This window comes from Solanum stenotomum, chromosome 3, assembly GCF_019186545.1.
Source record: "Solanum stenotomum isolate F172 chromosome 3, ASM1918654v1, whole genome shotgun sequence".
Classification (NCBI taxonomy): domain Eukaryota; kingdom Viridiplantae; phylum Streptophyta; class Magnoliopsida; order Solanales; family Solanaceae; genus Solanum; species Solanum stenotomum.
Genome location: NC_064284.1, coordinates 47618502 through 47632058, shown reverse-complemented (window position 1 = coordinate 47632058; position 13557 = coordinate 47618502). Strand labels below are relative to the sequence as shown.

General features: G+C 28.4%; 2 protein-coding genes across 2 annotated transcripts; both read right to left on the bottom strand.

The window, feature by feature from the left end:
• On the bottom strand, window positions 1-1388 carry LOC125859706 (uncharacterized). Its single transcript, XM_049539506.1, has 5 exons — window positions 1173-1388; window positions 932-1089; window positions 586-889; window positions 464-514; window positions 1-328 (listed from the first exon to the last, which is right to left on the bottom strand). The coding sequence occupies exons 1-5, from the start codon at window positions 1215-1217 to the stop codon at window positions 134-136; spliced, it is 753 nt and encodes a 250-aa protein (XP_049395463.1). The 5' UTR covers window positions 1218-1388; the 3' UTR covers window positions 1-133.
• A 2887-nt stretch (window positions 1389-4275) lies between these two features.
• Window positions 4276-6383, bottom strand: LOC125860201 (GPI-anchored protein LLG1-like). Its single transcript, XM_049540112.1, has 2 exons — window positions 6264-6383; window positions 4276-4766 (listed from the first exon to the last, which is right to left on the bottom strand). The coding sequence occupies exons 1-2, from the start codon at window positions 6343-6345 to the stop codon at window positions 4390-4392; spliced, it is 459 nt and encodes a 152-aa protein (XP_049396069.1). The 5' UTR covers window positions 6346-6383; the 3' UTR covers window positions 4276-4389.
• Between the last annotated feature and the right edge of the window lie 7174 nt (window positions 6384-13557).

Here is a 13557-nt window from a genome sequence, read left to right as displayed (position 1 = left end):
CATATATAGAAAGTAAAATAACAACAATCAGTACTAACACAATGAAATACATTCTTAAAACAGAAATGGATAGTTTAATATTCTAAAATAAACTAACTTAAATAATTAAAGTCTATCTCCCATTCTGACAAATTTATGCCTTTTTCTCATTCTTTATAACTTTGCGTAACTTGTTAGATGGTAGTTTGACATTTAATCCCTCATCATCTGCATGTGTTGGCCGAACTCCAACTTGTTTGCCATTATTGGGATATATCTTTTTAGTCAAATCAATCACATCTTCTGTTTGTGAAGAAACACAATCTGAAATGCTATTCTTGATAGGTGTCTGTAAATAATTTACATAATTTATTAAAAATTTATGTGTGTTGCCTAGTAAAACACATAATGTAAAATAACATACTATGTTTTAAAATCTGAAAGTTAAAAATACGAAATATATAAGTTGAATTAATTTATATACCTCAATTAGTTTATCTTCATCAATGCTCTGTTCACAATCAAGGGATGCCTCCTGTTTCAAAAATTATAGTTAATTAATTTATATGAAAATTATAGTTAAATTTTAATAATTTTGACACTTACAGTCAAACTGTGTATAAGAGAAGGATGACAATATTCCTTTAGTAATGCTTCATCATCAATGAACTTAACTACTTTGTAGACATTATCATTCTTGTTAATGTTTGAATCCTTAATCTGGACTTTAAACATGAGCTTTTTCTCAATCAAAGTATCAAGTTCTGTGGGATAACCATTGTCAGCATCTCCTATTAATCCTTCCTTCAATCCCTTGGCAGTCTTTCCAATTAGTTGTAGAACCTCTTTATTCCACAACAATAATGATATAAATCCAGTTTCATCAGTAACATGAATTTGAAGTCGATACCTAAAATGTTAAATTTTAAATATTTATATTGCTTGATCGAACCTGTGAATAACTGATATAACTTCAACATTGCATTTTAAGCAATAATATTTGTCTCCCATTGGATCAACCTTTGTGATACACTTCTTGCAAGCCAAGTATGACCATTTGTGACCAAGTTCCAAACAAACAATCTTTATAGCAATCCAATAGGTAGACTCCTGTGAGTTAATATAGATGTTTAGACAGTTATATGTACTATAAAAATATGTTCTTATAAATAATAATATAATATACAACTCACTTCAGTGCATTGAAGGAAATCTTTAATAAATTTAAAAGACACCATTCCTGTAGATAACTCCTCAGAAATTGAAATATGTTGTTGTGAACTTGTTTGAGAAACCTTCTCATATTCGCCTGATGCAATTAACTTGTTTTTAAAAGCAGAAGATTGTGGTAGATCTGTATTAATCCATAGTTTGGTCTGGTACCAACAACTACGAATAGAATATGTATCTGTAAAATAATTTATAAGATTTATTAAGTTAAATAAAATCACATTTGGAATAATGATAAACAACTATGCAACAAAATAATAATTTTAGAATTCATACCTCTAAATTTGTGTGTCTTCATTAATTGAAAAACGACAATTAATGGTTCATTTGTTGATCCAGATAAATGTGATTGCATTTGAAAGGCGAGATCACCCCATAAAGTGGCAGGAAGATTGTTTTTCCTGCATGAACAATGTTATGAAAATATAAAATAATGGTCTATACCCTATTAATTGAAAATTGTTTTATAAAACTTACTTTTCATCTTCTACAACAATATTCATGAAAGAACTACTGTTGTCTCCTTGCTTTGACAATTTAATTGGTTCATATGAGACAACATGCCCAACAACATCTTGAAAAATAATTGAATTTTTAGATATAATATTTACAACAAAATGAAATGAAGTATATAATATAGATTATTATTTACCAATTAGTTGATTTTGATCGGTGTTGTGCTGAATTGCCACTTCATCGAAAGTGCATAGCTTAAAAACATCCATATGAAAAGAGGAATCTTCAAGTTTAGTCACAATAGTATTCTGAGTGAATATAAGCTTGTGTTTATGAGAATTAGATTTAAATTTAGAGTGATAAGAGGCTATGACAAAATATTTCATTCGATATAAACCATGATCATAAATCTTGTCTCTGAAATACTTTATTGTGTACTTGTCAATAGATGCGTGTATTCGATCACCCTATATACAAACAAAATTTTGTTAAGCATTAATCACTATCATTAATCATTAATCATTAAATTCAGAAAGTTGATTTAATCATACCTTTTCATCTTGCAAAATCAACTCCATAGAATACAGAATATCTGGCTTGTATTTATCGGGTGTTGTCCATAAACGAACAACGCGAACTTTTAAATTCCAGTTCATTGAGTTATTGGTAATTTCTGATATGGTGTTATATTGTAAAGCCATATTTTGTATTGTGAAATTCGACAGAAACATGTTTAGTTTGACACAAATGGTGTCTTTATATATGCACATTTTAAGTGCGTTGAGAAGCAGTTTATCCGGAAGTTTATGAATTGTGGATAAGATAGTAGGGGAGTTATGGAACCTCTTTATTAAAAACTGCTCTTATTTAAAATTGCTTTTGATTTATTTTTTATTTCATAATTACAGGTTAATAATTCAAATGGTGACATACATTGCTATTTGGTAATTGAGAAGCTGACACGTAATTCTATAGGATGCAACTGAACAGTATAAATTGATATATCTATATAAAGTTAAAGTTAAATTTAAGTTGAATTTATTTTATAGATTGTTGTATATATGTAATTAAATTTTTAAAATTGACACGTGTATAATTTACAGGTTAATAATTCAAATGGTGACATACATTGCTATTTGGTAATTGAGAAGCTGACACGTAATTCTATAGTATGCAACTGAACAGTATAAATAATATCTATATAAAGTTAAAGTTAAATTTAAGTTGAATTTATTTTATTGATTGTTGTATATATGTAATTAAATTTTTTAAATTGACACGTGTATAATTTACAGGTTAATAATTCAAATGGTGACATACATTGCTATTTGGTAATTGAGAAGCTGACACGTAATTATATAGTATGCAACTGAACAGTATAAATTGATATATTGATATATCTATATAAAGTTAAAGTTAAATTTAAGTTGAATTTATTTTATTGATTGTTGTATATATGTAATTAATTTTTTAAAATATACACTTGTATAATTTTTTAAAAAAATTGACAGAAACATGTTTAGTTTGACACAAATGGTGTCTTTATATATGTACATTTTAAGTACGTTGAGAAGCAGTTTATCCGGAAGTTTATGAATTGTGGATAAGATAGTAGGGGAGTTATGGAACCTCTTTAATAAAAACTGCTTTTAATTAAAATTGCTTTTGATTTCTTATTTGTTTTTTTTCACGGATTTTTGTGTATATAATTAATAATTGTTAATTGATTTTTAAAAGTAAAAAATGTGAGATTAATTGATTAAATTTTTAAAATTGACACGTGTATAATTTTTTTTAAAAATTGACAGAAACATGTTTAGTTTGACACAAATAGTGTCTTTATATATGTACATTTTAAGTTATCTGGAAGTTTATGAATTGTGGATAAGATAGTAGGGGAGTTATGGAACCTCTTTAATAAAAACTGCTCTTAATTAAAATTGCTTTTGATTTCTTATTTGTTTTTTTTTCACGGATTTTTGTGTATATAATTAATAATTGTTAATTGATTTTTAAAATTCAAAAAAATGTGAGATTAATTGTGGCGCTGACACCTAAGCACTATCACCTCTCCTATTATATATATATATATAGATTAACAAGACAACCAATCTTTGGAGTTTGACCACATCCAAAGATAAAGTCCTCAGAGTAGTCTCAGTTCTACAATTTGGATCTCGAAGAAGAAGTTGTTGCTGCAACAGAGACTTGATCTTATCAAATTTTCTCTCTACAAATCTTTAATTTGTAATAGCTAGTCTCTTATATTGTCAACATCTTTTGGAGTTGGGCTCGAGTTTAGTGAAAGAGATTGAGAAAATTCCTACGTAAGATAGGTCATACTTTTTGAATCCCTTGAACAAGGAATATTTTTCCACGTAAAATTCTTGTGTCGGTTTATTTTCCACAATTTACTTTCTTACAAAGTTATTCAAAGAACCAAATTCTCTGAGTGCTTAGGACACAACCAAACTAACAAAACCTTCTTTGAAATTATTCTAACAATCTATAATTGATACTTATAATAGCATAATTGAGAATGACTATATGGTAAATTCAGGTGAACTATCTATACTACCACCATATGGGTGCAAATCGATCGAATCATACATGCATAAATACGTGAAGAGTTACCTATTACCAGAATCGTCAATAACAATTTAAAAATCAAACACTTTTAATACAGAAATATGAGCAAAAACCTGTTCTCTTGTGATATAAATATCAGAAAAGCAACACCAACATCAAGACCCCCATAAAAGTTGTGGCAGAACTATAACCTACTGATAATTTACAGTTTATCTGGCTGCTATTAGTATCATCGCGATCGGCTGATTGTGATGGTGCTAATGCAGGACATGGCAAACCTTGCTGTGTACCTTTGCACACATTGCCAAAAAGACCAGTTGGGTAATGTCTGTGGAGATCGATGTAGCGACGCATTACAGAGAGACAATCATTTGATTGATTATTCAGACTTTCGACGAAAGGACAAGCGAACTGTAAAAAAGCATCGCAACAATGTTTGGCTGGGTAGTCTGGTGGCTTGCATTGGCTAGTGATGATATTGTAGTTCTGAAACTCAAAGCTAACAGGACAAGCTGCATTGAGTAGTAAAGGTAAAGGAAAACTCAAATTATCTTTCATGTTAGTTTGTAAAGTGATCAATTACATATTGCATCAAGTCTATGCATCTAAGAATAAGCATTCAATGAATTGCCATGCCTATGTTGCTTGGACTCTTTTCAAAAATGTGATCAGGTGAGTATCGAATTCTTCAAATGTAGTGCATTTTTGGAGGATCCGATACAAATGCGATAATATTTTTGTAGAGTTCAAGCAACTTAGTCTAAGTTGTTAGCTCAAATAAATTAATCCCTCTATTTCATATTGTTTGACCCTTGTTGACTAGGCACACCCTTCATGATAAGTTTACTTAGAGGTATATTTAACTAAACTAATCTTATTAATAATATTTTGGAACTTTAAATTTGACTACTACTAATTTGAAAGAAACAAAGGGAGTATGTTTGTTGAAAGGGCATAATATATAAAAAAAAATTCAAACTTGGCCTCAACTGGTAAGTTAACACTTCAAAAGATATGCTCTGCTGAGGGTAAAATGAGGTAAAATGACATAACTTTATTACTTATAAGTTTCTCTTGTCTAGATGTCATGCAGAAGATTATATCTAAATGACATAACTTTAGTACCTAATATAATGCATTATCAAATGAAATGTACTTTGAGAAAATTACAATGGTCATTCATTTCCAAGTTTAGATATACGGGTGCTGAATTAAATATCTAAATAATTAAGATTACCATACTTATTAAAAACAAACAAATGAAACCTATCACTTAGAGCCCATTTGAATTAACTTTTAAAAAATAGTTTTCTGGTCAAAAAATTAAAAGTCAAACTTAAATGACTTTTAAGTCAAAAAATAAAAAGTATTCGAGTCCTACTTTTGCTTTTTAACTTTTTTAAAGTCATTTTAAAACCTATTTAAAATTATTTTTAACCTTGTCAAACACTCTCAAAAGTTAAAAATGATTTAAAAGTAGATTTGATCAATTTTTAAGCCAATCTAAACAGACTATTAGATCTCGTTTGGATCGACTTAAAAAAAAGTACTTTTTAAGTCAAACTTCAATGACTTTTTTTGAGTCAAAAAATAAAAAATTTAGGGAGAAACCTACTTTTGGTTTTTCACTTATTTTAAATTATTTTTAACATTACCAAATATTTCTAACTTATTTTAAGTTATTTTATATTTGTCAAATAATTCTAAAAGTCAAAGACTGAGTTAAAAATAGGTTTGACTAATTTTTAAGTCAATCCAAAAACCCTTTAGTCACAAGAGATTTGGCAGTTGAACACAAAAAGAATGTACAACAAAACTAGACTCAACAAATTAACAAATCTCCACCTTAAATTTCAAAAGGGAAAACCCCTTTCATTCCCCAAAAAAAGGAAAATTTCACACAAAGAGACATAAAAATATGAGATACCAAGAATATCTCTACAACACATTATCAAAATTCAATAAAATAATATTTTATTAGAATACACAAAAAGAAGCATGGAGATTACCATCCTTAGCTTGTAGAAGATTTCTCCCCGTTGAAATTGGGTACAAAAAAATTCTATCTGTGGCAAAAAAAAAAAAAACCATGATATGGCAACTAACGTTGAATGCACTAAAAGCAAAAGAAACACTAATTACAAAAAACAAAAAAGAGGTGTTAGTGCAAAAAAAGAAAAAAAGAAACCTGATATAGAAGTTGAAGTCAAAGCTCCCTGCAGAAGAGAGAAAAAGAAAAGTAGAATAAAACAAATAAATAGATATAGAGCTCACATTCAATTTTCATCTCATTAATTGTTGGGATAAGATGCGAGTATTTTTTAGAGTATGATCAAAATTTCAGACACATATCTTAATTAAACTAAGGTATTATTATTCTTTAATTTATTTATTTTTTTGTAATTTTATACACCTTTTTGACTTACGCGACATTCAAACATCTCTCATGCATCTTAACTATGTGAAATCTCAAAATATGTCACGTAAGCCAAAAGGTGTAAATGATTTTATGTTTTTCTACCTTCTATGGTAGTTATGTCTGTATTGGATAAAAAATAACTTAGGCATGTAGCTATTTAAAAAAAGATGGACACGTGGCGCTAACAATGAATGTTCAAAGAAGTTGGTTCAAAGGAATATGTTGGTCTTGAGGTACGTTAGGTAAAGGACAACCTTTACCTTGGTAAGTTAGAAAAATTGTCGATTTTTCTATGTTATTATTTGAGATGTGACTGTTGGATATTTAAGAAGATATTGTTTTACAATTTAAAGAATTATTTGATGTTTGTGCTCAATTATAGTTTTTAGATTGTCCTTTCTTTTTTGATAAAAAATTTCATTTATTTTGTTTCGTCTTTTGTCTTCAACTTCTAATAAAAATAGGAAAAATGGTTTAATATACTCCCTAATCTTGCTATTTAGAATTGATATACCCTTTGTTATAAAGTGACTCATATATAATCATATTGTTATGCAAATGACTCACATATACCCTTTTCCTCTAACAAGTGAAAAATAATTTTAATTCAATTTAACTTTTTAATTATTTTTATTTAAAAATATAATCCATATGGGATATATTTGATCCTCTTCACATGTATTTTTTTTTACTTTTTTTGTTTCAACGATTAATTTAAATTTATTATTTTGATGGCCAAATTTATTTATTTTTCACTAATTTTCTTGCAAAATTTATTATAGATGCCTCAATTTTTTTACAAATATAAAAATAAAATTACAATTTAGCCGCAAGAATAATTTTAATTTTTTTTCCTTAAAGCTAAAGAATAAAAGAAAAAAAGAATAAGAAACTCAAATAATGATAATCAAATAAGTCAAAAAATAATTTATGTATGAAAAAGATTAAAATATACCTTGAATTTTTCTAGAAGGATCATATATACCCCTACATGAATTTTTTTTTTAAAATTTTAAAAATAATTAGTTTTAAAACTATTTTTTTTACTTTCTTTAGATAAAGGATATATGTGAGCTCCTTTTTTAACGGTGTGGGTATATCATATATGTGAGTCATTTGTATAACGGTAAGAGTGTATATGAATCATTTTCATAATAATGGATGATATATCAGCTCTAAATGAAAAATTTGAAAAATATGTTAGACTCTTTTCCAATAAAAATATAACTTTCATAATTTTAATGTTCATAATTTTTCCGTTTTAAATGTGTAAGGTGTTCTATCATGTTTTCCTTTGTAGATCTTTTTATTTTTGTAAATTTTCAATAGTATTCATATTTGCTAAACGTTCTTTACCTGTGCCAATTGAAAATTATCGATTCCTCCGAAAATATGCACTTTCATTGCGTACAATTTATTATTTCCATTGAATTGTATGAAATTATCTAAATGGTTTATCATGAATGGTAGAAACTTGTTTGGATGATTTTTGAACTACGACATTGCGTAATAATACTATTTTTTAAAAGTTTATAATTATTCTTTTTTGACAAACTTTTCAATTTCATCAATCAATTTGTTTGGTTATATTTTTTTAATGTAATTCTTTTGTCATTGTGATATCATTCCCACTTATTTTTTTCTTATATTCTTTCAATTCTAAATAAATCTATCTATTTCTCATTTCATTTGTATATTATTTGAAAAGAATGAATTTTAAAAAGACAAAAAATCTATTACTCCCTCTGTTCACTTTATTTGGCTTTTATTTCTAAAATCGATTTTCATTTTTACTTGTCACTTTTAAAATATCAAGAAATGACAATTATATTTTTCCAAGTTTTACCCTCAACATTAAATACTCTTTCTCCAAATCATTTTTCAAGTCATTTAATAGGGATAGTTTGATAAAATACCTATATCAATTATTGTTTTCTTAATGGGTGTTCCAAGTCAAACAGTGACAAGTAAAAATGAACGGATGGAATATTAATCAAATAAATATATCAAAATTCCTAAATACATAATATTTTTAATGAAATACACTAAGAGAATTATGTATTACAATTACACATACACATTAACACATATTCTTTTTTTATATTATCTATTTAAAGAATTTACTAATCAGTAATGCAATTCATTTAAATTTACATCTAATACAAATATTTATATTCATAACTTAATAAAATGTATAAAATTAGTTAACATATACATGAAAAAAATCCATATATTCCATCATGGATATGTTTTTAATAATATTAATTAAAATATCATTAATATTTTTTTCAACTACGCAAAAATTGGAATTACAAAAATTGCACATTGAAGCTTAGCAGAAAACGTCTTATCAAATACTCTCTCCGTTCCTATTTAGATGTCATTAATTTAGATTTCACGTCTCTTAAGAAACTAGGTAAGTTTATCATTATATCCTTATTTTGTGTTTTCTTGAAGTCAAATTTTCAATAAATGAACATGAAATAGTTTTTTCTTATTAATTAATTTGACCAGTGAATATAAATTAATTACTTTGTTTTCCTATGTTGGTCAAATACATAATATCAAGGTTAATAAGTCTCAAGAATAAAAAAGGAATAATAATATCATTTATGCATTGATTTTATGAAATAACAAGTATTAAGAAACACCAAACATCTATTTTTATTAAGGACGACATGTAAATAGAAATAGACAATAAAAATAAGATTTCTAAAAAGAAAGTCCCTTTCAGCAATGAAAATTAAAGTCATTTTCTTGGAGGGTTGTCGCTTGCCGTGTTGGGAACTTGTCTCAAGGGAAAAAAAGATGTGTAAAATTATCACCATCACTCATTTAAAGATTAAATTTTGATACTTTACGTGAATTTTACTCATTTTTAAAAGTCTTTAGTTATTTCTTGAACTATATTTCCATCAAATATCTTCATATTAAATGGGACCGGAGCAGTACATGAGATAGTATCAATAAAAGTAAGAAAATGCAATTCTATTCCCGAATGAGCCCGTAACAAGGAAAAATTAAAAGCAAGAAAATTCAATTCATATCTCCCATACATAGGTGCTTGCTCAAAATCTGGAGCAATTCAGACATTGAGAGTTTAGGGGAAACACGAGTTGAGAGGGGCAACAGAGGCGGTCTAAACCTGCCAACTTTTAGAGAGATTTTCATGTGGTCCCAGACCCAAGTGTTCTACTAAACCACTTAGGCCTCTACCACAACAATACCAAGGTAGCATATATGATTGTCGCGGATAGTCAGGACAAAGGAGAGTTTGTAGATGTCAGGCTTGTAGCAGTACCGCCGTCCAAATCACTATAAATCAGTTGTGATGCATTGTGATATTTGTGGTATATCACAACATGGTAGATGGCGTTAGGACTCCACCGTATTCTATTTTTTTGTCCAGGAGGATCATGTATAGAGATATTGCTCATTTAGGGACAAGTAGGGTTCAAGGTAGAGGGCTGGATCAACAATTGGTCATGTACTTCAGTACATTCTACAGAGAGAGATCCACAATCTTCATTAGGTAGGGTTTGAGGTAGAGGGAAAGACCTAGTTATGACAATGACCCGAATTGTACTTATGCATTGACGGGTCGATAAGACTTAGAGTTTTCTCCAGTTGTAGTGNTTTGTTGGTAATTGGGGTTCCTTTTGTAGTGTTAGAGTTTTCTCCAGTTGTAGTGATAGGTTTACTAACCATTCATTCTACTTTATTTATGCCTTGATAGATCTAGGCTCCACATTATGGTAAGTTACTCCATTTATTGTTGGGAAGTTTTCCATATTACCAGAGTCATTGTGATGGCCTTTTGTTGTATCTACCCTAGTTGTCGAATCTATTATTGCCAAGAAGGTTTATCAAGGTAGTATAGTATAAATTATTGGTCATCAGACCTGATAGAGCTAGAGGTGTTGAACTTTGACATTATTATGGGTACGAATTTGCTAGCATCTTGTAATGCCAATGTTGATATTCTAGGAGAGGTATTTTAAGAACGGAAGGGTACATTTATTTCATATATTCGAGCTTGGAAATTGATTGCTAAGGGTTGCATGTATCATATTCTTAGAGTTAAGGATGTTGACCTAGAACCACCGAACTTATAGTCAATTCTAGTTGTTAATGAATTTCTAGAGGTCTTTCTTGATGATCTCCTTGGTATTCCCCAATGTTATGCCGTAATTTGACTATCTCTAGAAAAATCACCTTTTTGAAATGTTCTAAGTATAAAACAATTTGAGAAAAATACTTAGAAAAGAGTCGCCACTTAATTTTTTAAAGAAATTAAGAAAACTTATAATCTTCAAAGATTTAAACAAAAAAAAATCATTTGAAAATACCAAAGAAGGTTCGGGGTACAATTTACACTTCGAGAAGGGTTTAAGCATTCGAAGTGCCCGCTAACATGCGGTTGACCTGCGACTTGACTAAAATATATTTTTTGATTATTTTTAGGAAAATGGTTTAACATAAAAGAAAATATGATAATTTACAATATTTAGTTAGCTTTGAGAAAATAATTAAATAAGTGACACATTTTATTTTTGATTTTTTAGAGAAAAGGGTTCAAAATGGAACAATTGACTCGAAATACAAGTGATTAGAATATTAATAAAACAAGATTAATTAGAATTTATTTTATTCATTTTTGAAATAATAATTTAAACCAATTTAATAAATTAAGGCATAAAAATCATTTTTTAATTAATTGACTAACCTTTTTTGAGAAAATGACTAAGTAAGTAGTTATAATAATAATTTACACTATTAGATTAATTTTGAGAAAGTAGTTAAACAAAGAGCGATTTTTTTTTTTTTAAGAAAATGGGACCTTAATTGAAACATTTGATTTAGAGACAAGTAATAAGAATTTTAACGAAACTAAATTAATTGGTTTCTATTTGAGTTATTTTTGGTTTATGAAAAAACTATTTTAAACTAATAAAAATAATAATAAAAAAAAATTGACTAAAGATTATAAATGACAATACAAAAGTTGATAAAAGAGATTTGTTAAAAACAAAACAACACAGAGAAATAGCTCGTCTTTTGGGGAATCTAATTAAGTTATTTAACAATTCTAAAGTTAGAGTTAATGATAATAAAAAACAAACAATAAATGGAGACAATTAAATAATTTAAAAGTAAAGGAGAAATGAATTTGGGCCTTTTTTGGGCCAAATTCGCTGCCACTATTGGGCTTAACCCAATTCCAGTTTTTGTATACACTTGATGTATATCAGTGTATATCGGCGTGTGTATAGGTGTTTTTCATGTATATCTTGCTTCCAAACACCCGTTTTTCACCTCATCTTTGTATTTTCGTATTTTTGGCCTGTGTTTGCTGTACCGAACCTGTATATCAGTGTATACAGCTGTATACGACGTGTATACAGCCCATCTTAAAACTTTCCGGTCACCTGAAATCTGAACTTCCAGCCCATGTTTTTGCATCTCATCATATTTGTGGTAATCAGGCTGACTCAAACGATGAAAAGAAATTTGAGCCTCTATGGCTCAACTCGATAATGCAAGGAAAGGCAAGTCCATCACGGACTCGGAAGGGGTTCATACAACAAACAAAAGAAACAAAATTAGCACAAGTAAGAAAAAGATGTATTTCTGACAAGCAATATATTAATACCCATATTGGTAACAATTCAAATGCGAGCTTATCAACTCTTATTTTTTACAGAAATAGAAGCAACATATGAATAGGGATGTTAATTGAACTATTCAATATTACTACCATAATGCATCAAAAATTGAGTACTTTAGTAGGAAAGGTTAAAAACACTTCGAATTAACTAACATGCTAAAACAAGTATTCATCTCCGTGTATTAGACCCCAAGGAACACCCCAATTATTTTTCAAAATATTTTCAGCTTGAGGAACAAATACAGGGTAACTATTAGATTCAAAAATAAAAAAAATAAAATTTAGTCAATAAGCAGAGACACGCATGAATTATTAAAGCAGGAACTAAACACTTAAAATGAATCATTTGTTGTTGTCAACTGAAAGGGAATTAAGCCAAAAATATCATGTAAACAATACTAGATAAGCAAGGTGCTAAGTTGAAGCATATCATTGTATGTTCTAGGGGGCATTTGAACAATCTCTAATGTAATATAATTTATTTTTATTTTATTTTTTACCCATTTCAATAAATTCTCTAAGCATAAATATGTTACAAAAAGATATAAATTCAATCAATTAGAGTGTTATAGACTAACAAGCATATATACATTCACAACAGTCAACAAAATGCATAAAGGAGAAGAAACTCAACTTAATACACATTTGCTAGTTGCTAGGCCTTAAATATCTAAACAACATAGTACTTATAAGGATGACTTGCAGGGATTCATTTAGACAAATATTTAGGCAAGACTTCATCTTCAAAGGAACTCATAATAAATATGACAACCAACATATAACTTAAATAATAATAAAAAAAAAGTTCTAGGCAAATGACTCATACTAAAGATGCACAAGAAAACAAGTTGTCATTTTAGCAACAATATTCTTGCTTTGGTCATATCTGGAGAAAACAACAATCACATAGAACTAGCATTGATCAAAACAAAAAAAAAACGAAATCTTTAGACGCCAGAATCAAAATATTGAATTAATTTTAAACTATGCTTTATACACAAACCAAGCAAACATAAAGGTCCAATTACAATATACAAATACTCTAAGCCCCGCTTGATCATATAAGCAACATAAGAAAGTAGAGAAACGGAATATTACCTCTTTCTGAGCAGCGAGACTGAAACGACGGGTTAGAAGCGATTCCACCACCACCGATGAAGTCCGGTGGTTTCGAAAGGAAAACTTATAACTCAAAAATCAAAACTCTTTTTTTTTT

What these genes read in the sequence shown, in the direction of transcription:
- LOC125860201 (XM_049540112.1), bottom strand. Translation starts at nt 6,345, where the DNA reads ATGGTTTTTTTTTTTTTTGCCACAGATAGAATTTTTTTGTACCCAATT. An exon ending in TCTTCTACAAGCTAAGGATG is followed by an intron (nt 4,767 to 6,263) that starts GTAATCTCCATG and finishes TACTCAATGCAG; the next exon opens with CTTGTCCTGTTAGCTTTGAG.
- LOC125859706 (XM_049539506.1), bottom strand. Translation starts at nt 1,217, where the DNA reads ATGGTGTCTTTTAAATTTATTAAAGATTTCCTTCAATGCACTGAA. An exon ending in ATTTCCTTCAATGCACTGAA is followed by an intron (nt 1,090 to 1,172) that starts GTGAGTTGTATA and finishes ATTAACTCACAG; the next exon opens with GAGTCTACCTATTGGATTGC. An exon ending in ATGAAGATAAACTAATTGAG is followed by an intron (nt 329 to 463) that starts GTATATAAATTA and finishes AATTATTTACAG; the next exon opens with ACACCTATCAAGAATAGCAT.